This window comes from Gorilla gorilla, chromosome 20 (assembly GCF_029281585.2).
Source record: "Gorilla gorilla gorilla isolate KB3781 chromosome 20, NHGRI_mGorGor1-v2.1_pri, whole genome shotgun sequence".
NCBI classification, from domain to species: Eukaryota; Metazoa; Chordata; class Mammalia; order Primates; family Hominidae; genus Gorilla; species Gorilla gorilla.
In genome coordinates this window covers 49,263,892-49,289,525 of record NC_073244.2, presented here as the reverse complement: position 1 = coordinate 49,289,525, position 25,634 = coordinate 49,263,892, and the positions used below count along the sequence as shown (strand labels likewise).

The 25,634-nt window shown below is 41.6% G+C and overlaps 1 protein-coding gene across 4 annotated transcripts in view; it reads left to right on the top strand.

Moving 5' to 3' along the window:
* The first annotated feature begins 2,009 nt into the window (after positions 1–2,009).
* Positions 2,010–25,634, top strand: part of ZNF573 (zinc finger protein 573) — a 48,237-nt gene continuing 24,612 nt past the window's right edge. The window contains exons 1-4 of one of the 4 annotated variants that reach the window (XM_063701861.1): positions 2,010–2,194; positions 7,972–8,062; positions 10,031–10,163; positions 11,612–11,704. In XM_063701861.1, coding sequence (XP_063557931.1) covers positions 7,994–8,062; positions 10,031–10,163; positions 11,612–11,704 — 295 coding nt within the window. In that variant the 5' untranslated portion in view covers positions 2,010–2,194; positions 7,972–7,993. Of the gene's footprint in view, positions 2,195–5,989; positions 8,063–10,030; positions 10,164–11,611; positions 11,705–22,861; positions 23,242–25,634 lie in introns of those variants that run through there. The other 3 variants (XM_063701862.1, XM_019016569.3, XM_055369250.2) reach the window with 3 other exon arrangements.

The window sequence follows — 25,634 nt, the reverse complement described above, 5'->3', positions numbered from 1 at the left end:
TGTAGAGACAGCGTTTTGACGTGTTGCTCAGGCTGGGCTCAAACTCCTGGACTCAAGTGATCTCTGTCTTGGCCTCACAAAGTACTGGGATGACAGGCATGCACCATGGCCCGAGGTCTGTTTTAATTTTATTAATTGGCTGATTCATTCAGACACATAATTATCAAGTAAAATCTCACTATTTCCTTAGCATTTCCCTTCAATTTAGCTTAGAAAATCTATTCCTAAGTTAATATTTTAAAACACATACAATTAGCCAGGTGTGGTGGTGCATGCCTGTAATCCCAGCTACTTGGGAGGCTGAGGCAGGAGAAGCACTTGAACCTGGGAGACAGAGATTGCAGTGACCGAGATCGCGCCACTGCACTCCAGCCTGGGCAACAGAGCGAGACTCCATCTCAAAAAACAAAAAAGGTTTTCTCCAGATCATTTTTACATTTAATTATTCAGTCTGTTTTGACTATACCTTTAAGAATTAAGTAAATATAACTTCACTTCTACACACTATTAGTCAATGTACCTAACACAATTTATTGAATAAACCAGTCCATTCACAACAACATCAAAAGTAAGTACATTTCCCAATGTAAATTAATACAGCCATGATGGAAAATAATATGGAGATTCATCAGAAACTAAAAATAGAATTACTATATGTTCCAGCAACCCCACCGGTGGGTGTATAGCTAAAGGAATTGAAATCAGCATGCTGAAGAGATAACTGCACTACCATTCACTGCAGCATTATTCTGCATTGGATACGGAAGCAACGTAGGTGTCCAGCATGTTATAAATGGATAAAGAAAATGTTACATATTATATATATTATGTATATAACCTTATACACATATATATATGTATATATAAAGGAATACTATTCACTTTTTAAGAAGAGGAAAATCGGCCGGGCACAGTGGCTTGCGCCTGTAAATGCAGCACTTTGAGAAGCCAAGGTGGGTGGATCACCTGAGGTCAGGAGTTCGAGACCAGCCAGATCAACATGGTGAAACCCTGTCACTGCTAAAAATACAAAAATTAGCCGACGTGGTGGCGCATGCCTATAATCCCAGCTACTTGGGAGGCTGAGACACAAAAATCTCTTGAACATGGGAGGCAGAGGTTGCAGTGAGCTGAGACTGTGCCACTGCACTCCAGCCTGGGTGACAAGAGCGAAACTCCGTTTCAAATAATAATAATAATAAGTAAATAGATTTTTAAAAAATAAATAAAAAATAAAAATAAAACAAGGAAAATTCTGTCATCTGTGACAACATGGATAAACCAGGAGGACATTATGCTAAGTGAGAGAAGCCAGTAACAGAAAGATAAATACCAAATACCACATAAGTGGTATTTGTGGAATCTAAAAAAGTCTAACTCTTAAGAGGCAAAGAATGGTGTTTATCGGAGACTGAAAAATGGGGAAAAGGGAGATGTTAATTAAAACAGTACAAAATTTCAGTTAGTCAGGAGAAATAAACTTTAGTAATCGATTGCATAGAATAGCAACTACATAATGTGTTGCATGTTTCAAAATTGCTAAAAGTAGATTTTAAATGTTTTCACCACAAAAAAGTGAGGCGATGGATTTAATTAGCTTGATTTAATCATTTCACATTGTAAACATAGATCAAAACAGCATATTGTACCCTATCATTATATAAAACATACAATTATTATTTGTCCATTTTTAAAAAGTTACTTTTCTCATACCTTATAACAAGACTGGACTTCCTCAGGGGACACAGAGCAGAGTCCCCGCCCTCGGGAGCTCATACCCGATGCCCCACGCTCGCCCTCGCCGCCACACTTTGAACGCCCTCCCCCACCGGCTCTACACTCAAAACAGCCCAAGGCTTCGGGCAGCCTCGAGTTCGGATTCCCCTTCTCAGCCTTCTGGGGTCACTGAAACCCTCAGAACTCCGAGGACAAGTCGGACACGCCTTCGCCTCAGCCATCTTCGCCAGCGCAATAAGTCTCTGTGTCTTCACACTCCTGGTAGAGGGAAAACTAAAACCTCCGGGAGCCAGCGTCCTGCGGTGCCTGCAATCTAACCGGGATTTGGGGTTCCGAGCCACTTTTCCCACAAGCCACCGCGGTCATGGAGCTTTAGGCTTAAACTACATTTCCCAGAGGGCAACGGGAACACCCAATCTATGGCTTCCGTTCCGTTTTCGCGTGGTTCTTTTGCAAGGTGGGTTGAACTCATTTCAGGATATAACAGGCACAGAGTACTCGCAGGGAGGGATCTGGGCAATCAAGTTACATTGGAGCCCAACCTAAACCAGCCGGGGTGGTGGAGGAAGCCCTTAAACCGTGGAAGCCTGTAGTATGGATGGCCAGTTGTTATCGGAATCTCAGGCCCGTGGGTGCATGAACAGCAGAGGAGGGTATTTGAGTGCGCACGTGAGAGAATGTTGTATATGTCAGATGGGGAATGTTTGAGAGTGTGTGACAGAGAAACTGCGTGTGAGAGGCTGGGATGTGCCTCCTTGACGGTGGGTGCGGTTGTGAGGCTCTGACAGGTGAGTGAGTGGCTGTGCTTGCGTGACGGGGATATGAGGTGCTTGTCCTTTTCATGTACGTTGACTGCGGTGGCACTGCGGTGTCACTTTGAGTCTTGGCTGTAGGTTCCCGGCTGCTTCTTCTCTCCTCCCTCCTCACAGCTGCTTGCGGCTGACACACACAAAAAATGTCTGCAAGAGGGAAGTTGGATACTGAACTCTACATCAAGTTTTCCAGCTAGAAGGCATTGACTTGCTGTGAGATTGGAAACGCCTGGGAGGTTATTTCTTTGTGATCTCTGAGAGCGAGCTACCTGTCTCAGAACCTCGTCTTTCCCAGAGCTCTGACCCCAGGAACCTGCTGTGAACTCATACCCAGATTCCAGCCTCTCTCCTACCTCCATGTGTTAAAGTGTGTGAACAGGGAAGGCGTGGAGGGTATTGTGTAAGGAGGCATTCCGTGCTTCAAGGAGAGGCCTGATAACTCATGATTTTTTTCTCCCTCCCTGGTCCTGCTATTCCTCAAAAGGACTCTAATGAGGAGGAAAAAAATTCTTTCACATCTAAAACTCAATGTTTAGGCTAGTTGGCTTTTTTCTTTCCTAAGGTTACTGGTTTTAGAGTATGCTTTACTTCATCTGAAATGTGTCTGAATGTCCTAATACCAATCTGCTTTCTTTCCAGTAGATGTTGGGAGCCATTGAGCTGAATCTCATTAATGTTCTCATATTTGGCCGGGTGTGGTGGCTCACGCCTGTAATCGCACCATTTTGGGAGGCCAAGGCGGACGGATCACTTGAGGTCAGGAGTTCGAGACCAGCCTGGCCAACATGACGAAACCCCATCACTACTAAAAATACAAAAATTAGTCTGGCGTGATGGTGCATGCTTGTAATCCCACCATCTTGGCCAGGCTGGTCTCGAACTCCTGACCTCATGATCCACCCGCCTCGGCCTCCCAAAGTGCTGGGATTACAGGCATGAGCCACCGCACCCAGCCTTATGTGGATTATTTTACTTCATCTTCAGACTATTTTATATGCTAAATGACATTTTCTCCCAATTTACCAATGAGACTTTAAGACACATTTTATTAAGTATCAGAGCTTAAATCTGAAAGTCATATCCTAAAAGACTAACAACAGAATTTGTATTAGTTACTTCAAGAGACCACCTCTTAAATATTACTTTTTTTTTTTTTTTTTTTTTTTTGAGACAGAGTCTCACTCTGTTGCCCAGGCTGGAGTGCAGTGGTGCGATCTCGGCTCACTGCAAGCTCTGCCTCCCGGGTTCACGCCATTCTCCTGCCTCAGCCTCTCCGAGGAGCTGGGACTACTGGCGCCCGCCACCACGCCCGGCTAATTTTTTGTATTTTTAGTAGAGACTGGGTTTCACCGTGGTCTCGATCTCCTGACCTCGTGATCTGCCCGCCTCGGCCTCCCAAAGTGCTGGGATTACAAGCGTGAGCCACCACGACCGGCTTTTTTTTTTTTTTTTTATGACAAAGGCTTGCTCTATGGCCAGGCTGGAGTGCAGTGGCGCAGTCTCGGTTCACTGCAACCTCTGCCTCCTGAGTTCAAGCAATTCCCCTGCCTCAGCCTCCTGAGGTCCATTATATCACTATTATGTCTTTGCATCCTCATAGCTTAGCTTCCACTCATAAATGAGAACATGTAATGTTGGGTTTTCCATTCCTGAGTTACTTCTCTTAGAATAATGGTCTCCAACTCTATTCAGGTTGCATCCAATGCCGTTATTTCATTCCTTTTTATGGCTGAGTAGTATTCCATAGTGTATATATATGTGTACGTACACCAAATTTTCTTTATCCACTTGTTGATGGGCATTTAGGCTGTTTCCATATTTTTGCAATTGTGCTGCTATAAACGTGTGTGCAAGTGTCTTTTTCATATAATTACTTCTGTCTGGGTGCAGTGGCTCACACCTGTAATCCCAGCATTTTGGGAGGCTGAGGCCAGCAGATCACTTAAGGCCAGGAGTTCGAGACCAGCCTGGCCAACATGGTGAGACTCCTATCTCTATCACTGAAAAAAAAAAAATAATTTTATATAATGACTTCTTTTCCTCTGGGTAGATACCCATTAGTGGGATTGCTGGATCAAATGGTAGTTCTACTTTTAGTTTTTTAAGGAATCTTCATACTGTTTGTCATAGTGGTTGTACTAGTTTTCGTTCCCACCAGTAGTGTAGAAGTGTTCTCTCTTCACCACAACCATGGCAACATCTATTATCTTTTGATTTTTAAAAATTATGGTCATTCTTAGAGGAGCAAATTGGTATCACATTGTGATTTTTATTGGCATTTTCCTGATCATTAGTGATGTTGAGCATTTTTTCATATGTTTGTTGGCCATTTGTATACTTCTTTTGAGAATTGTCTATTCATATCCTTAGCCTACTTTTTGATGGGATTATTTGTTTTTTTCTTTCTGATTTGTTTGAGTTCCTTGTAGATTCTGGATGTCAGTCCTCTGTTGGATGTACAGTTTGTGAATACTTTTTCCTATCCTGTGGGTTGTCTGTTTACTCTGCTGATTATTTCTTTTGCTGTGCAGAAGCTTTTTAGTTTAATTAAGTCCCATCTATTTATCTTTGCTTGTGCTGCATTTGCTTTTGGGTTTTTGGTCATGAACTCTTTGCCTAAGCCAATGTGTAGAAGAGTTTTTCCAATGTTATCTTCTAGAATTTTTATGGTTTCAGGTCTTAGATTTAAGTCTTTGATCCATCTTGAGTTGATTTTTCTCTAAGGTGAGAGATGAAGCTCCAGTTTCATTCTTCTACACGTGGCTTGCCAATTATCCCAGTACCATTTTTTGAATAGTGTGTCCTTTCCCCACTTTATGTTTTTGTTTACTTTGTCGAAGATCAGTTGGCTGTAAGTATTTGGCTTTATTCTGGGTTCTCTATTCTCTTCCATTGGTCTACATGCCTGTTTTTATACCAGTCCCATGCTGTTTTGGTAACGATTGTCTTGTAGTATAGTTTGAAGTCAGGGAATGTTATGTCTCCAGATTTGTTCTTTTTGCTTAGTCTTGCTTTGACTATGCGGGCTCTTTTTTTGTTCCATATGCATTTTAGGATTGTTTTTTCTAATTCTGTGAAGAATGGTGATGGTATTTTGATGGAAATTGCATTGAATTTATAGACCGCTTTTGGCAGTATGGTCACTTTCGCCATACTGATTCTACCTATCCATGAGCGGGGGATGTGCTTCCATCTGTTTGTGTCATCTGTGATTTCTTTCAGCAGTGTTTTGTAGTTTTCATTGTAGAGATCTTTCACCTCCTTGATTAGGTATATTCCTAAGTTTGTTTGTTTTTGTTTTGTTTTGTTTTTGTTTGTTTTCTTTTGTGTGTGTGTTTTTTTTTTGCAGCTGTTGTAAAAGAAGTTGAGTTCTTGATTTGATTCTCAGCTTAGCCGATGTTGGTATATAGCAATGCTACTGATTTGTGTACATTAATTTTGTATCTTGAAACTTTACTGAATTTATTTATCAGATCTAGGGGCTTTTTGGATAAGTCTTTAGGGTTTTCTAGGTATATGATTATATCATCGGCGAACAGCAAGTTTGACTTCCTCTTAATCAATTTGGATGCCTTTTTTTCTTTCTCTTGTCTGGTTGCTGTGGCTAGGACTAGTCACTACTTTAAAATGCCAATAATTCAGCAAGGACCATAAGTTGTAAATAGGAACGGGTAAGTCAGTGTATAATGAAGACCACTAGAGAGATTCAGGTGATGTGCCTTGGGAATTCATGTGGAGGTGGCATTGATTAGATTCTGGTCATCATTGTAACTAAGCCCATGGAATCTATATGGAAGTTAGTGAATATATTCTGTAAGCTTTTACTGTCTAATTTTTTCTTCAAGTGATGTTAGATAAAAAGCGAAACTAGGCCAGGCGTGGTAGCTCATGCCTGTAATCCCAACACTTTGGGAGGCCTAGGAGGGAGGATCTCTTGAGCCCAGGAGTTTGAAACAAGCCTAGGTAACATAGTAAGACCCTGCCTCTAAAAAAATTTTTTTTAATTAGCCAGGCATGGTGGTGCACACCTTTAGTGCCAGCCACTCAGGAGGCTGAGGCAGTAGGATTACTTGAACCCAGAAGCCTGAGTTTGCAGTGAGCTATGATCACACCACTGTACTCCAGCCTGGGTGACAGAGCAAGACCCTCTGCCCCTTAAAAAAAAAAAAAAAGAGAGAGTTTAGCAGTAGTCTGGATGACACTGTGGCTAAGTGGCAAAATAAACCCACCTTTTAATATATAAATTTGTGTGTGAGTGTATGTATGTGTGTACACATGTATTTTTTAAGTTAATGTATGAACAATGTTAAAATGATTATGAAATATATTCAAAAAAGAAAATCAAGATAGCAACTAAAAGAAAAGTAATGGTAACATATTATCATGTTGTAATGTAACAGAATAAATTACCAGACTTTCTCAATGTGTTGATGTCCTATAGCCTGTGCCTCAATGCTTGTCTGTCTTTTTAATGATCCAATGATATTGTACATTCTGTTTTTTCATCTTAATTTTCCGTTGACAGTATATCTGAAATTTTTAAATTTTATTAGATACGTTTCCCTACTTAGCATCTGATAGCTTCTTGGTATTCTATTACATGTATATTTTGTATTTAGCAAGGCAGTTTGTGCTCAACACAGAACCAGGCCTAAACATTTCCTCCTGTGCTGTGTTCTCTCTCATATTTTGACCAATTTCAACTGATTCTGATGCCATAGAAGAGGTTCTAGTTTGAGGCCAGGCGCGGTAGCACATGCCTGTAATCTGACTAGTTTGGGAGGCCAAGGCGGGTGAATCACCTGAGGCCAGGAGTTCAAGACCAGCCCCGCCAACATAGTGAAACCCCGTCTCTACTAAAAATACAAAAAAAATTAGCTAGCTGTGGTGGTGTGCACCTGTAGTCCCAGCTACTTGGGTGGCTGAGGCAGGAGAATCGCTTGAACCTGGGAGGCAGAGGTTGCAGTGAGCCGAGATCTCACCACTGCACTCCAGCCTGGGCAACAGAGCGAGTCTCCATCTCAGAAAAAAAAAAAAAAAAAAAAAAGAAGCTTCTAGTCTGAACGATAAGTCCTCTCTCAGCCTTGGAAGGTGGGAATGAAGGCAAGTGAATCTTCTCATGGAGAAACTGAGCAGCCTAATCTCAAGTCTAGATCAGCCTTCCCAAATTGGAGCCTTGTCCAGAAAACCTCTTGCTATCTTGTCTGGATCTGGCTTTAGTGAGCCATTGACTTACTCTAAAACTACCTTTGTATAGCTGGGTTTCCTGGGGTGTGAAGGAGTGCTTAGATTCATTGTCTGTTTTTCCCTAAGTTATATGTTCAGTTGTGAGGGATTAATTTGGAAGGAGAAATAGAGGAGCAGAAAGATTTTATTAAATTAAGTCATATTGGGAACACTAACATCTCTTTTCTTCTCTCAGCTCTGGATTCTCTGGAGTTTGAATGTTTCCAGTATTGGAACCCCACCAAGTAGGACTGATCAGGTCTTACAATTCTAAAACCATGACCTGTGTAAGTTGATTAATTCTGTTTCCTTGCAATATCATGATCATAGGTTATGTGGATGTTTTCATTAACCTAAGGCTTCCTATTTAAGAAGGCCTCCTTCAGTTATCTGTCCCCACTTTCTTCTAATATAGTGATAGCAAATAACTCAGTTTTCTCCCTATGAGTATTTTCTGTCCACTTTTATATTTATTGTCAAATGTATTGAGTACTCATGTGCTTATTCCTCAACCAAAGTCTATGATAGAGCAGTAAAGGAGTGAAGTCTCAACAGGGAACTATTTGAGCTTCCTTTATAGGTCCTTAGTTTGGTGAATTAGAGATGTTGGTCCTATTTGGATACCATAGGTAGGCTTTGACATTCTCCACAGACCTGAGTTTTCTAGGCAAATAAGATGGGATTTGGTTATCAATTGGTCTGTCTTAGTATGTGATGAGATCTCATATTCTTTGAGAATTTTAGAATTGTTGGAGATATACCATGGATCTTGTCAAAGAATTACTAAGAGACAAGTTTTTATTTTGTGGTTGAATGTGTTCTGCTGAACTTGGGTGACATCTTTTTGATTATGAGTCATCCTATATTAGTATCCATTCTGGAACAAGAAAAGTATTAAGTGATGGAAAATGGTGATGAATGAGAATATTATCCTAAGGAGTAAATATGTTGATTTCCAGAACTGGGAAAGACCTTTGAAGTTTTGTCCAACAAAGTATATGAAGGTAGGCTAGCTACGGTGGCTCATACCTGTAATCCCAGCACTGTGGAAGGCCAAGGCGGGAGGATCACTTGAGGCCAGGAGTTTGAGACCCCTTGCAAAAAAAGTGAGACCCCCATCTCTACAAAAAAAGTACAAAAATCAGCTGGGCGTGGTGACTTGCCCCTGTAGTCCCAGTTACTCAGGAGGCTATGGCAGGAGGATTGCTTAAGCATGGGAGGTCAAGGCTGCAGTGAGCAGTGATTGTGTCACTGCACTCCAGCCTGGGCAACAGAGTGAGCCTGTCTCAAAAAAAAAAAAAAAAAAAAAAAAGATTTAAAAAATGTACACGAGGTAAAAGATGGATTAACGACGGAGTAAGTCTGAAATATTCATTATAAAATTGTTGCACAGTCAATAAAAAATATATTTGTCAAAATAAAGAAAAATGCTTATGTGCTCTGACATAGTGATGTAACTCGAGACTTGTGGAAATGTCTAAATGTTCTGCAAAAGCTTTTTTTTTTAAATATGGAAATCGGCCAGGTGCAGTGGCTCACGCCTGTAATCCCAACACTTTGGGAGGCTGAGGCAGGCGGATTGCTTGAGCCCAGGAGTTTGAGACCAGCCTGGGCAACATGGTGAAGCCCTGTCTCTACAAAAAATACAAAAATTAGCTGGGCAGGTCCTGCACACCTGTAGTACCAACTACTTGAAAGGCTGAGATGGGAAAATCACCTGGGCCTGGGAGGTCAAGGATACAATGAGCCATGTTTGAGTCACTGCACTCCAGCCTGGGCAGGAGTGAGACCCTGTCCCCAAAAAAATAAATAAATAGCACAAAACAATAAAATATTGGAGATTATTAAATTTGGCAAGGACATCTCATTTTTCTAACTTACAGGAAAAAAAGTTTAGAAACTCATGTTTATTGGGAATTTATGCATCACATGACTAGCAGACTATGTAGTTGTGTCTTTAATACTTTATTGAATTTTATTTTATCCATTCCTCAGCAGGTCTGAATTATTGTGGTAACCTCCAACATGCAGAAACATTTGTCTGTGGCAATAGGATCCTTTACGAATAGGATCCTTTAGGAATAGGATCCTGTGGCAATAGGATCCTTTAGGAATATGTAGACACGTTGCTTTAGTCTGCTACCAGTCATTAGCCACATATACTATATCACTCCTTTTCTCTAATGTGCTCTTGTAATCTCCTATCTTTCCATCTTTAAAATGTTTTTTAAATTTTGTAACGCATGGGTTTGCAGTTTCAGGAATTAGTGACATTCAGGGATGTGGCCATAGACTTCTCTCGGCAGGAGTGGGAATACCTGGACCCTAATCAGAGGGACTTATACAGGGATGTGATGTTGGAGAACTATAGAAACCTGGTATCACTGGGTAAGTTTATTTGCCTCAAGTAATTTAAAATGTGATCTGTGATATGTTACCTTTCAACACAATGAATTTCAAGGCCGTATTTCAAGACATAGTTGAATTTCTCCTTCCTGTTCTTAGAGGAATATTTCAGCTCTGCCTGTTTGACAATGGCTGTGCCACCAAGTACCATCATTTTCTTCATCCTTTAGAGATAGTCACATATTCTCCTGCCCCTTATGATTGCCTCCTTTCCTTAATATCCAAGGGGCTGGGTTAAAATTATATATTATTATTATTAAATTATATATTATTAGTCCATGAATAACCATTGTCCAGGAATCCTGGTTTCCCATTGTGCATATTTCCAGAATTCCTATAGATATGCTGTGTCATCATCTGATCCACCTGCAGGGACAAAAGATGCAGATTCATGATTTACTCTGAGTATAAGAAGAACCCCTGTGACTTATATAGTGCTGGATTAGATGAACAATATTTATTGGAAACTGAAGAGTCCACATTTCATTTCCTGTAGCCAATTTGTATGATTTATTGTTGAAAGTTATAATTCATGAGCTTTGCATTGAGTTTGAATGAAGATTTTATATATCAGTCGGGATGCTTTTTTTTCTCTCATACAGAAATAATAAAATAATTATAATTGGTACAGTTGTGCTCATTATGTCCCCAGCCACTCTTCGGAAGGGAGGGGGAATATGTATACATTATATATATATATATATATATATATATAAATAATCCTGAAAGAACTGTGTGATAGTATTATTGTTATTATCTTATTTATTTATTTATTTTTTTCGAGACTGGATCTTGCTCTGTTGCCTAGGCTGGAGTGCAGTCATAGCTCACTGTAGCCTCGACCTCCTGGGCTCAAGTGATCCTCCCGCCTCAGCCTCCTTACTAGTTGGGACTATAGATGCACCACCATGCCTAATTTTTTTTTTTGTAGAGATGAGGTCTCGCTGTGTTGCCCGGGCTGGTCTCAAACTCCTGGTCTCAAGTGATCCTCCCACCTTGACCTTCCAAAATGCTGGGATTATAGGCGTGAGCCACCGTGCCTAGCCAATAGTAGTATTATTATGTCCAGTTTATTTGCCAAATTGGAATAATGAGTTGAAGTCACATGGCCAAAGTCACAAGGTTGGTAGATTTAAGAGGAATAATTTGTGCCCCAGCCTTCTGGCTCCAGAGAACTTCACAGCTACTTTGGGGTGGTAATATTTGGAAAGAGACATTTTATAAGGTCACAGGTTAAACTTTCTCCTAAGAGACCACGCGTGTATGAGTTTACATTAAAAGAAGGTTTTACTGTACCTGTTTCATTTCTTCAGTCATCTCACCCTCTTTTATTTGAAGTCCTTAGTTCATTGTAAATTTAATCAAAGCTCAAAGGTTTCTGTTACTTTTGTTTTTATTTTTATACCATGTGGCATTTCTTTTCTTATAAGGAGGACGTTCCATTTCTAAACCAGTTGTGGTTGATTTACTGGAGCGAGGAAAAGAGCCCTGGATGATTTTGAGGGAAGAAACACAGTTCACAGGTAAGGAAGGCAGGGGACACCATCAGGGCCGGCCACAGCCCATGTGGTAAGAGAAAGGAGACATTTTTGTGTTGTTTGTGAAACCTTCCTCCAAGGCACCCAGACTTGTGGAGCAAAGGCCTACAACCTGGTTGGGAATAAAGATCGTAGCATAAGCTATGGAAGAAGCTTCAACTTTACCCCATTTACCAATCACCTTATTTCTTCTATATTTCAAACCTGTTTTCAGTGATAGGGGCTTTCTTTTTTCTTTTTTTTTTTTTTTTTCCGAGACAGAGTCTTGCTCTGTCGCCCGGGCCAGAGTGCAGTGGCTTGATCTCCGCTTATTGCAACCTCCACCTCCTGGGTTCAAGTGATTCTCCTGCCTCAGCCTCCCGAGTAGCTGGAATTAGAGGCGTGTGCCACCATGCCCGGCTAATTTTTGTATTTTTAGTAGAGACACGGTTTCACCATGTTGGCCAGGCTGGTCTCGAACTCCTGACCTTGTGATCTGCCTGCCTCAGCCTCCCAAAATGCTGGGATTACAGTTGTGAGCCACTACACCCAGCCTTTTTTTTCTTTAGTGCAATATTTTACCTGTATTTTGGACTCAGCTGTTTTTCCAGCTCCCCTTTTGCACACACACACAACACACATATCAATGTAGTGATCATGAGGAAGACATGTAAGGTCCTTATCCTTATGGAAATTTACATTGTACTAAAGAACACATAAAAATAAACAGGTAGGCTGGGCGCAGTGGCTCACGCCTGTAATCCCAACACTTTGAGAGGCCGAGGTGGGTGGCTCAGGAGGTCAGGAGTTCAAGACCAGCCTGGCCGGTCTTGAATGGTGAAACCCCGTCTCTACTAAAAATACAAAAATTAGCCAGGCATGGTGGCAGGTGCCTGTAATCCCAGCTATTTGGGAGGCTGAGGCAGGAGAATCGCTTGAACCCAGGCGGCAGAGGTTGCAGTGAGCCGAGATCACGCCATTGCACTCCAGCCTGGGCGACAGAGTAAGACTCTATCTCAAAAATAAAATAGGCCCGGCGCGGTGGCTCACGCCTGTAATCCCAGCACTTTGGGAGGCCGAGATGGGCGGATCACGAGGTCAGGAGATCGAGACCGTCCTGGCTAACACGGTGAAACCCCGTCTCTACTAAAAATACAAAAAAATTAACAGGGCATGGTGGCGGGCGCCTGTAGTCCCAGCTACTCAGGAGGCTGAGGCAGGAGAATGGCATGAACCCAGGAGGCGGAGCTTGCCGTGAGCTGAGATCGCTTCACTGCACTCCAGCCTGGGCGACTGAGAGAGACTCCATCTCAAAAAATAAATAAATAAATAAAATAAAATAAGCAGGCAAACAACTACTATTAGGCAGTGGAATAAGCAATGGTAGAAAGTAAGCAGAGATTAGGCCATTTTGGATGAAATGGCCGGGGACAGCTTCTTTGGGGCAGTAGTATTTGGAAAGAGACATGGTATAAGGTCACAAGCCATGTGTTTATCTCGGGAAGAATATTCCAAGCTGAATAAAGAGCTTAGAAGGCTAAGGAGATGGCTGAGGCATTGGAGGGAAGGAGTATGGATAGTCAAGGGAGGGTAATAGAGAGAGCTATGTGAATTTGAGGAGCACCAAAGTAGACCAGAATAGAGATCCTAAGAGGAGAGTGACAAGAAATGAGGTCACATTGTTAGGAGTAGTCAGATCACATGAGGTATTGTTGAATTTGAATTGTTGGGAATAAGAAGGATTAGAACCAATGATGTAACTGTTTTCAAGGCATTTTTAAAAACATTAGACAGATTCAGAGAACAACATATAACACATGAGTAGCTTACTGAGTCTTGCAAGTTAAACAATCATGTCACCACAGCCGTCTCAGGAATTAAAACTTAAAATTTTTTTTTATTTTAATATAATTTTAGAGTTACAGAAAGGTTATAATAATGACATACAAGATTATTTTATACCCTCCAAGCAGTATTTCTAAACAAGGAGAGAGTTTCTAGTTAATTCTGAAGTCCTCCACATGTCTGCAACCAGTCACAATCTTCTTCCTCCTGCTAAGTGTAACCACTATTCTGATTTTAATGGTAATAAGTTCCTTCCTTTTATTTTTTCTCCAATTTCAAGTCTTTTTAAGTTTTCGCAAGTCTCTAAGTTTTGTCTTCATCTTTCTTTGTGTTCTTAACCCCTTATTTGCTGAAGAAACATCTTCCATTCTATTTTTTGCTGATGCCATCCCTGAGATTTGCTTAAATATGTTCTCTGATCCCTCTGTATCCTCTAAATAAGTAGAGGGGTCAAGAGGCTTATGTATCTGAGTCCAGAGCTTATACTGCTCACTGCACAACAGCCAGTAAGTTAAGAGGTAAGGTGTTAGGGCAAGGAACTTTATTTCAGAGAGCCAGCAAACCGAGAAGATGGCAGGCTAATGTCCTAAAGAACCATCTTAAAAGGCATGAATCTCGGCCGGGCGCGGTGGCTCACGCCTGTAATCCCAGCACTTTGGGAGGCCGAGGCGGGCAGATCACAAAGTCAGGAGATGGAGACCATCCTGGCTAAAACGGCGAAACCCCGTCTCTACTAAAAAAAAAAATACAAAAAATTAGGTGGGCGTGGTGACGGGCGCCTGTAGTCTCAGCTACTCAGGAGGCTGAGGCAGGAGAATAGCGTGAACCCGAGAGGCGTAGCTTGCAGTTTGCCGAGATCGCGCCACTGCACTCCAGCCTGGGCGACAGAGCAAGACTCCGTCTCAAAAAAAAAAAAAAAAAAAGGAATGAACCTCATGCCGTTTTTTATGTTGGCGAAGGGGGAACTCGGAGGAGGTTGAGGTCAGGAGGTGACTGGCGACTACAGATATCTGGGTGTCAGCAGGGGTCCGAGAAGGTTGCACAACGTTGTCCTCGGTCAGGTCACAATGCTCCTATAAATCTTTAACATAACGTTGTTACTTGTATGTACACCCTCCCTATCTCCTTGGGAATTATTAATAGTTTTGGAAAGGGATTATTATCCTTGCTTTAAAGTTATAGTATAAATTAAATCCTCCCATAGTTAACTTGGCCAGCGTGCAGTTATGAGCAAACGCCATTAGCTTGTGAGGTTAGAAGTAAGGTGGAGTCAGCTATGCTAGATTTATTTCACTGTTACACTTAATCGATTTTGATTCAGTTTATTTTATTTATTTTTTTGCAAGACAACTTCCTGGGCAGTATTGTATGCATCATATGTTGGCACTTTTCCTGCTCCCCTCATACCAGACACAGCTGGGCTTATGGTTTACTGTGTTAAAGGAAAACACCACCTCTGAAGAGCTTTATATAGTATCTCAGAGGCAGAAGGGCAAGGATGGCTTTTACTGAGAATTAAAAGTTTGGTTTAAGGCTGGTCTTCATGCGGGGACTTGATTAGGATTAGGTAAAGATGAAGACACCACAGTGGAGAATTAGTGGAAACAGCTAGGTTAGAATTTTGAGGTTAGGAATTGAATATTTTCTAGAGTACAAACTGTTGATGTTTGCCATTTAAGAGTTGACGGATCTTTCAGGAACTTCCAGTAATGAACAATGAAGCCATTTGCCTGTGCAAGAAACTTCCAGAACAGTAAAATTGTGCTGAGGAAAACAGTGGGATGTGTTTATGTAGAGAGTAAGCTACCTGTAGGGGGATTGGTAGGTCCACTTCTCTGTTTCAAGGCTGAGTGTGGGAGTGAATGGTTTAGGTTCTCAGCATAAACCTTCTGGTTGTCTCTCTGTGATTTTTAGCAGTCATTTATGCTCAGTGCCTGAATGTATTAATTCATCAGACATTCCAAAATGGTCATAATCTAATTCTAACATTTATTTTTCATTTATTATGTACAAATATAAACAATTTTTTGCATCACCTACTATTTGGTAACTACTGATACCATTTGGAAAATAAAGGCTGATCAATATTTGGTCTTTTCTCTTTTCTTTTTTTTTTTGAGATGGAGTTTTGCTCTTGTCGCCCAGGCTGAAATGCAATGGTGTGATCTTGGCTCATTGCAACCTCCACCTCCCAGGTTCAAGCCATTCTCCTGCCTCAGCCTCCCAAGTAGCTGGGATTACAGGCATGCGCCACCATGCTCGGCTAATTTTTATATTTTTAGTAGAGAGGGGGGTTTTGCCATGTTGGCCAGGCTGGTCTCAAACTCCTGACCTCAGATGATCTACCGGACTCGGCTTCCCAAAATGTTAGGGTTACAGACATGAGCCACCGTGCCTGGCCCCTAGGATCCTTCACAGGTAACTAGACAGTTTTTGTTTTTGTTTTTGAGACGGAGTTTTGCTCTTGTTGCCCAGGCTGGAGTGCAATGGCACAATCTCAGCTCACTGCAACCTCCGTCTCCCAGGTTCAAGCGATTCTCCTGCTTCAGCCTCCCGAGTAGCTGGGATTACAGGCACGTGCCACCACACCCAGCTAATTTTGTGCTTTTAGTAGAGATGGGGTTTCTTCATGTTGGTCAGGCTGGTCTCGAACTCCCGACCTCCGGTGATCCACCTGCCTCGGCCTCCCAAAGTGCTGGGATTACAGTCATGAGCCACCACTCCCAGATTTAGACAGTTATTTTATTGCCAGTCTTCTCCCATCTGATATGACAAAGTGTTGCAGGCTTATCTTGTACGTTTCCTGTACCAAGCCTTTAGTCAGCCATAAGTTTGTGAACTATTGGGTTCTTTTAGTGGGAAATGGTATTTTAAGGCCACAGTCTAGCCTCTAGAAGTGCCCATTTTTCTGGGTTGAAGATTGTTATAGGCTTTTTACAAGCTAAAGATAGAAAAATCTGTAAGTGACTGGGTGTGGTGGCTCACGCCTGTAATCCCAGCACTTTGGGAGGCCAACCTGAGGTCAGGAGTCCAAGACCAGCCTGGCCAACATGGTGAAACGCCATCTCTACTAAAAATACAAAAATTAGCCGGGCATTGTGGCGGCTACCTGTAATTCCAGCTACTGGGGAGGCTGATGCAGGAGAATCACTTGAATCCAGGAGGCAGAGGTTGCAGTGAACAGAGATCATGCCACTGCACTCCAGCCTAGGCGACAAGAGTGAAACTCCGTCTCAAAAAAAAAAAAAAAAGGCCGGGCACGGTGGCTCATGCCTGTAATCTGAGCACTTTCAGAGGCCGAGGCGGACGGGTCACAAGGTCAGGAGATCGAGACCATCCTGGCTAACACAGTGAAACCCCGTCTCTACAAAAAATACAAAAAATTTGTCGGGCGTGGTGGCGGGCACCTGTAGTCCCAGCTACTCGGGAGGCTGAGGCAGGAGAATGGTGTGAACCCAGGAGGTGGAGCTTGCAGTGAGCCAAGATAGCACCACTGCAGTCCAGCCTGGGTGAAAGAGCGAGACTCCGTCTCAAAAAAAAAAAAAAGTGACTCATGCCTGTAATGCCAGCACTTTGGGAGGCCAAGGCGGGCAGATCACGAGGTCAAGAGATCGAGACCATTCTGGCCAACATGGTGAAACCCCGTCTCTATTAAAAGTACAAAAATTAGCTGGGCGTGGTGGCACTGGTCTGTAGTCCCAGCTACCAGGGAGGCTGAGGCAGGAAAATTGCTTGAATCCAGGAGATGGAGGTTGCAGTGAGCTGAGATCGGGCCACTGCTCTCCAGCCTGGTGACAGAGTGACACTCCGTCTTAAGAAAAAAAAACAACAACAAAAAAAACAAAAAAACTCTAAGTATACATATATATATATGTGTTTACATATTTACATAAAAATAAATTACCTAATGAGTTTATATGGCAACTTCCTGGCCAAACTTAGAACTAAATGGTGTTTAATTGAAATTTTCTGTCTTTGATCTGTATCTCTTATTCCTCAGTACCAATTCTCCAATACTCCAGTGATGATAAAATTAAAATACCATGCAAGTATTCATTTCCTTTATTCTATTTTTTTTTTTTTTTTTTGAGACAGAGTTTCGCTCTTGTCGCCCTGGCTGGAGTGAAAAGGTGCGATCTTGGCTCATCGCAACCTCTGCCTCCTGGGTTCAAGCGAGTCTCCTGCCTCAGCCTCCAGAGTATCTGAGATTACAGGCATGCGGTACCATGCCCAGCTAATTTTGTATTTTTAGTAGAGATGGGGTTTCTCCATGTTGGTCAGGCTTGTCTTGAACTCCCGAACTCAGGTGACCTGCCCACCTTGGCCTCCCAAAGTGTTGGGATTACAGGCATGAGCCACCATGCCCAGTCATTTCCTTTATTCTTTATGACACATACAACATTCTTAGAACATTAATAACAGCTTTACTACCTAAATGTTACTGAAAACAGTTTTTTAGTATGCCCAGTCTCCTCCCAATTTTTAGTTTTACTGTAATCATATTATGAAATATATAGTCATTGCATCATATGCTTTCTCCCTTATGGCTGATATTTACTCTGTTTTTTTTTGTTTTTGTTTTTGTTTTTTTTAAGACAGTCTCACTCTGTCGCCCAGGCTGGAGTACAGTGATGGATCTTGGCTCACTGCAACCTCTGCCTTCTGGTTTCAAGCGATCTTCCTGCCTCAGCCTCCCAAGTAGCTGGGATTACAAGTGTGTGCCACCATGCCTGGCTAATTTTTGTATTTTTACAAAATACAAAGGGTGGTCTCGAACTCCTGACCTCAAGTGATCTGCCCACACTCCCAAAGTGCTGGGATTACACTCTTGAGCCCCGGTAACTGGCCCTGATATTTACTCTTAACCTAAGTATATATTTATAATATATATATATAACTATAGTTGTTCTTGGGTATTTGGTGCTCAGCACCCTGTGGCATGGCTGCAGTGATTCATGCATATGAGACAGCCTTCCAGGAGCTCTCTTTTCCACAGGTGCTAGAGCTCAAGTGCTAGGAAATGAGATCCACAGGGCAGGAGTGTGGGCCTCCCCTGACTTAAGAAGACTGGTTTGGCTGGGCGCGGTGGCTCATGCCTGTAATCCCAGCACTTTGGGAGGCCAAGGCAGGTGGATCGCTTGAGGTCAGGAGTTCGAGACCAGCCTGTTCAACATGGTGAAACCCTGTCTCTACCAAAAACATAAAAAATTAGCCGGGTGTGGTGGTGCATGCCTGTAATCCCAGCTACTCAGGAGGCTGAGGCAGGAGAATCACTTGAACCAGGGAGTCGGAGGTTGCAGTGAGCTGAGATCGCACCACTGCACTCCAGCCTTGGTGACAGAATGAGACTCCATCTCAAAAAAAAAAAAAAAAAAAAAAAAAGACTGGCTCCAAAGGTTGATACAATATCTGGTGTGAGGATTCTTTAGTCATCGTTTCCAGGGTCTTTCAAGGACATGCTCTTTTAAAAAGAAATGTAGTCAAAGAAACCCTAAATATGGTGTTCTCTTCATCTAGCCCCTAGTCCACACTCCGAGGTGCAACTTGCCAATCAGGGTCATTGTTACCATAAATAATGAAACTTATTAACATAGTTGACACATTCTGTTTTTAGGGAAGCAGCGTTGGAGAGTTAGCCTAAGAGTACATCCTCATGCAGAATGGGATTCCCATTCTGTTTAATGTTTAATTACAGAACATTAGAAAATGTTTTGTTAACCCTTTGCCCACATTACCCAAGTGATTTCACAATACTCTAAGAATATTATCAAATATACAGTCCACATCCAAATTTCTCCCAATTATCCCAATAATGTCCTTTTATAAATTTTAAAATCTAGGATCAACTGAAGGAATATCTGTCATACTTACTCACCAAATCTATTTAATATCCTTTAATTCAGAGCATCTTCCTTCATGAAATTGACATCTTTGCAAAGTCCAGTCCACTTGATTTCTTTTTAGAATGTCTACAATCTGCAATGTATTATCACTTCCTTATGATTAAATTCAAGCCAAACATATTTTGAAAAATTGCCCCCAGGTGATGTTCTGTTCTTCCCATTGTATCACATGAGGAGACAATAATAGTTTGTTCCACTGGCAATGCTAATATTATAATTTGGTGAAATAAGAATTTGTGCCTTAGGCAATGCTAATATGATGTAACTTGTTTGAGATGCTTTCCATAATTGTATCTGTCCGGGCCGAGGAAAAACTTCTTTTTCACTCTCTGAAGTTTCACTGAAAATCACTGACAAAAGGCAGATTGAGGAGAAAAGGCATACAAATTGATCTAATCATACTTTTTCATGACACAAGAGCCTTTAGAAAGAAGATCCAAAGGTACAGGGGAAATTACCTATTTTTATGCTTAGGTTTAACAAAGTATGGACAGCTATGTAGAAACAGGATTGGGCAAAAAGGGTGTGATCTAATGCTAATAGCCTGAGTAGGGAAACCCAGCAAGGCCTGTCTGTCTAGGTTCTTCTTGGCCTCTCAGAACACGTATTCCTTCCTTCCAGAATGGGGGACTCTCTGGAATGGGGGTCTTATGACCAACAGTCAAACAAAGTAGGCCAGGGAATTTTTTATGGCCAGTTTTTACCCAAAAAGGCAGGGGAAAGTTAGAGTAATATTTTTAGGTTTTATGAGTAGCTCTGGGGACAAGGGGTTCTGGTTTCCATGACTTGCCTTGGGGAAGAGGGCTTCTAGTCTTTATGGTTAGCCTAGGGGGAGAATGGGACTGAGAGACAGGAGGGCAAGAGAAGGTCCGAGAAAAAACTTTTGCTTCTGAGGATGCTTTGCGAACTTCATTTTGTGGTATTATTTTGTGAGTCCCAGGCAAACAATACAGATATCCTATTTCTCCTCCAACTTTTACACCCCCCGATCCCCGCCACAGATTTTAGCTTCCAACAGTAGATTTTGCTTATACCAGTTCTTTTTTTTTTCTTTTTGAGAGCCTCACTTTGTCACCCAGGCTAGAGTGCAGGTGCAGTGGTGCTGTCTTGGCTCACTGCCACCTCCGCCTCCCAGGCTCAGGCTGGGATTACAGGTGCTGTAGCTGGGATTACAGGCTTGTGCCACCACCCCCAGCTAATTTTTGTAGTTTTTGTAGAGATGGGTTTTCACCATGTTGACCAGGCTGGTCTTGAGCCCCTGACCTCAGGTCATCTACCTGCCTCAGCCTCCCAAAGTGCTGGGATTACAGGCGTGAGCCACTGCGCCCGGCCTGCTTGTACCCATCTTTAATGCAACATTTGCCTACTGATGATTTTGCATTAACCTCCTACATTTATTAGCTGGAAACTTTTTTTTTTTTCTTCAGACAGACTCTCACTCTGTTGCCCAGGCTGGAGTGCAATGGCGCGATCTCAGCTCACTACAACCTCCGCCTCCCAGGTTCAAGTGATTCTTCTGCCTCAGCCTCCTGAGTAGCTGGAATTACGGGCATGCACCACCACGCCTGGCTAATTTTTGTGTTTTTAGTAGAGACGGGGTTTCACCATGTTGATCAGGCTGGTCTCGAACTCCTGACCTTTTGATCTGCCTGCCGCGGCCTCCCAAAGTGCTGGGATTACAGGCTTGAGCCACCGCACCCGGCCCATTAGCTGGAATTCTTCTGTAAGAAGGAATACTCCCTTTTTCCTCTATTTATTGAATTATTTATATCAATATGGACTCATAGATGTTTATTTTATTCCATGAGTTATAATCCAATACTATCCTTAGTTATTTTTCTTCTGCTTTGGCCATTGGGAACTCTTTCAAGTTGGCGTCTGTGCCTTTTCAACCTGCTCACCTTTGGTGAGCATTTCTTATTTTCTGGCACTACAAGTTGTTAATCTAGGATTATCTTATATTTTCATTGCCATAGCCCTGGAATCAGCCACTTCTGTAAGGAGCACCAGTTCCTTTTATTGGGAACGCCATTTAGAAATCCAGATCTAGGCTTAGGTATGCTAATTGCTCCTGGACCCTTTTAGTGCTAGGCCCTCTTAACTCATTGAACTGGCAGCTATGTACGTATGTGTGGCAATGTGGCCAATCACTCTGGAGTATTTTCCTGTTCTTCTGAAGCTGCAACAGCAGAACATGCTTTATACAAATCTTAAAACTCCAAATCATGTGTGTGAACAATGTCAGTCTTTATCGTTTGCATTTCTTATCGCTGAAGCTGAGAAAAATAATTTTCTCCATTTCATCTTGTCCAAATTTTACATATACTAAAGGAATTGCCACACTGGCAGTAATATCTAATCATTTATCCAGTTGCAGTGAAAATGAACAAAGACCAGTGAAGGTTGATACGCCATTATTAAATTAGGATAAAGAAACCAACAACGTAAGTTTTACACTCTAACTTAAACTATAATTTTTATTTTTATTTTTTTTTATTTATTTATTTATTTATTTATTTATTTATTTATTTTCTGAGACGGAGTCTCGCTGTGTTGCCCAGGCTGGAGTGCAGTGGCGCGATCTTGGCTCACTGCAAGCTCCGCCTCCTGGGTTCACGCCATTTTCCTGCCTCAGCCTCCCGAGTAGCTGGGACTACAGGTGCCCACCATCATGCCTGGCTAATTTTTTTGTATTTTTAGTAGAAACAGGGTTTCACTGTGTTAGCTAGGATGGTCTCAATCTCCTGACCTCGTGATCCACCTGCCTCGGCCTCCCAAAGTTCTGGGATTACAGGCGTGAGCCACCACGCCTGGTCTAAACTATAATTTTTAAAAAGAAATTTGAAAAATGATAGTTTTTAAAAACCCTTAAAACTAAATCTATGTTTATATTTTATTAAATGTTTATAAACTTTTGAGTTACAGTTAAACTTCAGGTCAATTAAAATAGAGTTCTTTTACTTGATGTAAAAGAAATTGTTCTCTGATATTGCTATAAATTTCTAATGGTGCTATGTTCTTGTCAGAGATTAAGAACTTGTATAACATATAATTCTATAATATGTAATTGTATACTTCTATATTGTGTGATTCGTTATTTTGTTTGTTTGTTTTGTTTATTAGAGATGGGGGTCTCACTGGGTTGCTCAGCTGGTCTCTAACTCCTGGGCTCAAGCAGTCCTCCTGCATTGGCTTCCCAAAGTGCTGAAAATACAGGTGTGAGCCTATAATTAGTTATTATTGATATATTAGATATATTGCTATATCAGCCTATAATTAGTTATTATTGATATATTAGAAAGCAACTGATTTTTGTCTGAAAATAGCAGCCTTCCTGATATATCTTCATTATTCTGGTACTTTGTATTATTTTGAGTTGGACTTACTTGTTATATGTTTATGATATTTCAAAATATTTATTTTTCTATATTTAACGATATTTCTCATATATTTCCTAGGGTGTCTATATACTGTTGACTTCCAAGAATTACCAGACATTTCTGTTCATCTAGCAAAGCTAAGCTTATTAGATTTATTGCAAAAATGGGAGAACAACCTCTTGAAAGAGTAACAGTAGTATCTTAAAATAAGAAACCAGGAAACTTACTTATCAGGTTTTAGAACCAGACTGGGTAATTTTTTTTTTCCTTTTTTTTTTTTTTTTTTTTTTTTAGATGGAGTCTTGCTCTGTCGCACAGGCTGGAGTGCAGTGGCCCGATCTCAGCTCACTGCAACCTCCGCCTCCCAGGTTCAAGCAATTCTCCTGCCACAGCCTCCAAGTAGCTGGGATTACAGGTGTGTGCCACCACGCCTGGCTAATTTTTGTATTTTTAATAGAGACGGAGTTTCACCATGTTGGCCACGCTGGTCTGGAACACCTGACCTCAGGTGATCCACCCACCCCTGCCTCCCAAAGTGCTGGGATTACAGGCGTGAGCCACTGCGTCCAGCCTCTTTCTTTTTTTAAAAACGTGCTCCACAGAAAAGTAGCAACTGGGTAATTTTATATATATATATATATATTTTTTTTTATTATTATACTTTAAGTTCTAGGGTACATGTGCACAACATGGAGGTTTGTTACATATGTATACATGTGCCATGTTGGTGTGCTGCACCCATTAACTCATCGTTTACATTAGATATATCTCCTAATGCTATCCCTCCCCCCTACCCCCACCCCACAACAGGCCCCGGTGTGTGGTGTGTGATGTTCCCCTTCCTGTGTCCAAGTGTTCTCATTGTTTAATTCCCACCTATGAGTGAGAATATGCAGTGTTTGGTTTTTTGTCCTTGCGATAGTTTGCTGAGAATGATGATTTCCAGCTTCATCCATGTGCCTACAACGGACATGAACTCATCATTTTTTATGACTGCATAGTATTCCATGGTGTATATGTGCCACATTTTCTTAATCCAGTTTATCATTGTTGGACATTTGGGTTGGTTCCACCAAGTCTTTGCTATTGTGAGTAGTGCCGCAATAAACATACATGTGCATGTGTCTTTATAGCAGCATGATTTATATTCCTTTGGGTATATACCCAGTAATGGGATAGCTGGGTCAAATGGTATTTCTAGTTTTAGATCCCTGAGGAATCGCCACACTGTCTTCCACAGTGGTTGAACTAGTTTACAGTCCCACCAACAGTGTAAAAGTAATTTTTAAGGCAGGTTTTGCAAAACAGAGCGAACTAATTGGGATGGGGCTGAGTCTATGACATCATAATTTTAGTGTGGGCCGGGCGCTGTAGCTCACGCCTGTAATCCCAGCACTTTGGGAGGCTGAGGCAGGCAGATCATGAGGTTGGGAGATCCAGACCATCATGGCTAACACGGTGAAACCCCGTCTCTCCAAAATATATAAAAAATTAGCGGGGCGTGGTGGCGGGCGCCTGTAGTCTCAGCTACTCGGGAGGCTGAGGCAGGAGAATTGCTTGAACCCGGAAGGTGGAGGTCGCAGTGAGCCAAGATCACGCCACTGTACTCTAGCCTGGGCGACAGAGTGAGACTCCGTCTCAAAAATAATAACTATAATAATAATAATAATAACAATAATAATTTTAGTGTGGTAGGCAGTGAGAGGTGAGATACTTGGAGCCTTGATGAGTAAGCAATTGGCCTTAAGAGGGGATTGTGTTGGTTTCACTTCTCAGTAACCCCCATTTTTCCATTTTTGGTCATGCTTCTGCTTGAGATGGAAGATAAACTTATGTGGGAACACTAGTTCAGATGTACAGTGCTGTTTGATGTATCATTGTGTTTTTAAAAGTTTTCCCTCATGGTTATTCTAATCTCCATACATTTCATATTTTTGTATTCCTTTTGTTGGAAGATAATTTGTTGGCTCATTCGATGGAACATATATAGTAGCATTGCTATATATATGACTATATAGTAGCATTTTATTATTTTATCATAATATGAGATTATATATTGTATATATATATAAAAAGTGATATAGTAGCATTTTATTATTCTGGAGATCACACTTTTGAACAAACGTATTTAGGGAAGAATTGCAATCACAGTTTATAGTCTCCTAAATCAGGAGCCAACAGAGGCCAAATTAAAACAAAAGAACAGATTCCTTACCGAATGCAAAGAGCCATTATAACTAGGTAAGTGGGAGCATTCTGCCCGTTTCCTAATGTTATTGCGACTCTGTTTTTTGAGTCATTAATATTAGTAATATTAAAGATTCCACAGAGGCCTCTAGTGATATAACATTCTTCCCATAAGACAGCACATAAGCCTGCCCCCTTAGACCAGCATTGCATCTAAAGCAGCTCTCTTTTGAGTGACCATGCCTGCGATTTTATGCACCTCCGTTGAGGAGTTCTGTGCTTTAATCCCATGATCTTCATCTACTATTTCTGAAACTGTATGTACAATTCTTAACATTTTTCAGGCCTCATAAAGCATAACATGAAGAGGTTTGGGGGAAAAAGGAGATGGCAGAATTTCCCTTCAACAGTAAAGTTCTTTAAGTGGCATCAGGCCCACGAAATCTCCTTGAATTAAGTGATCTAAAGATCTCTTATTCTGAGAAAGGAAGTTGGTAGGCCAACATCGATCCTAGGTAAAATAAGGATCAGTTTACTGAGATATAACAACTCTGTGCCCACTTCGCCGATAGGAGCCAACAGCCTTTTCACAGTATCAGTCATTAGGAGACAGCCAGACAT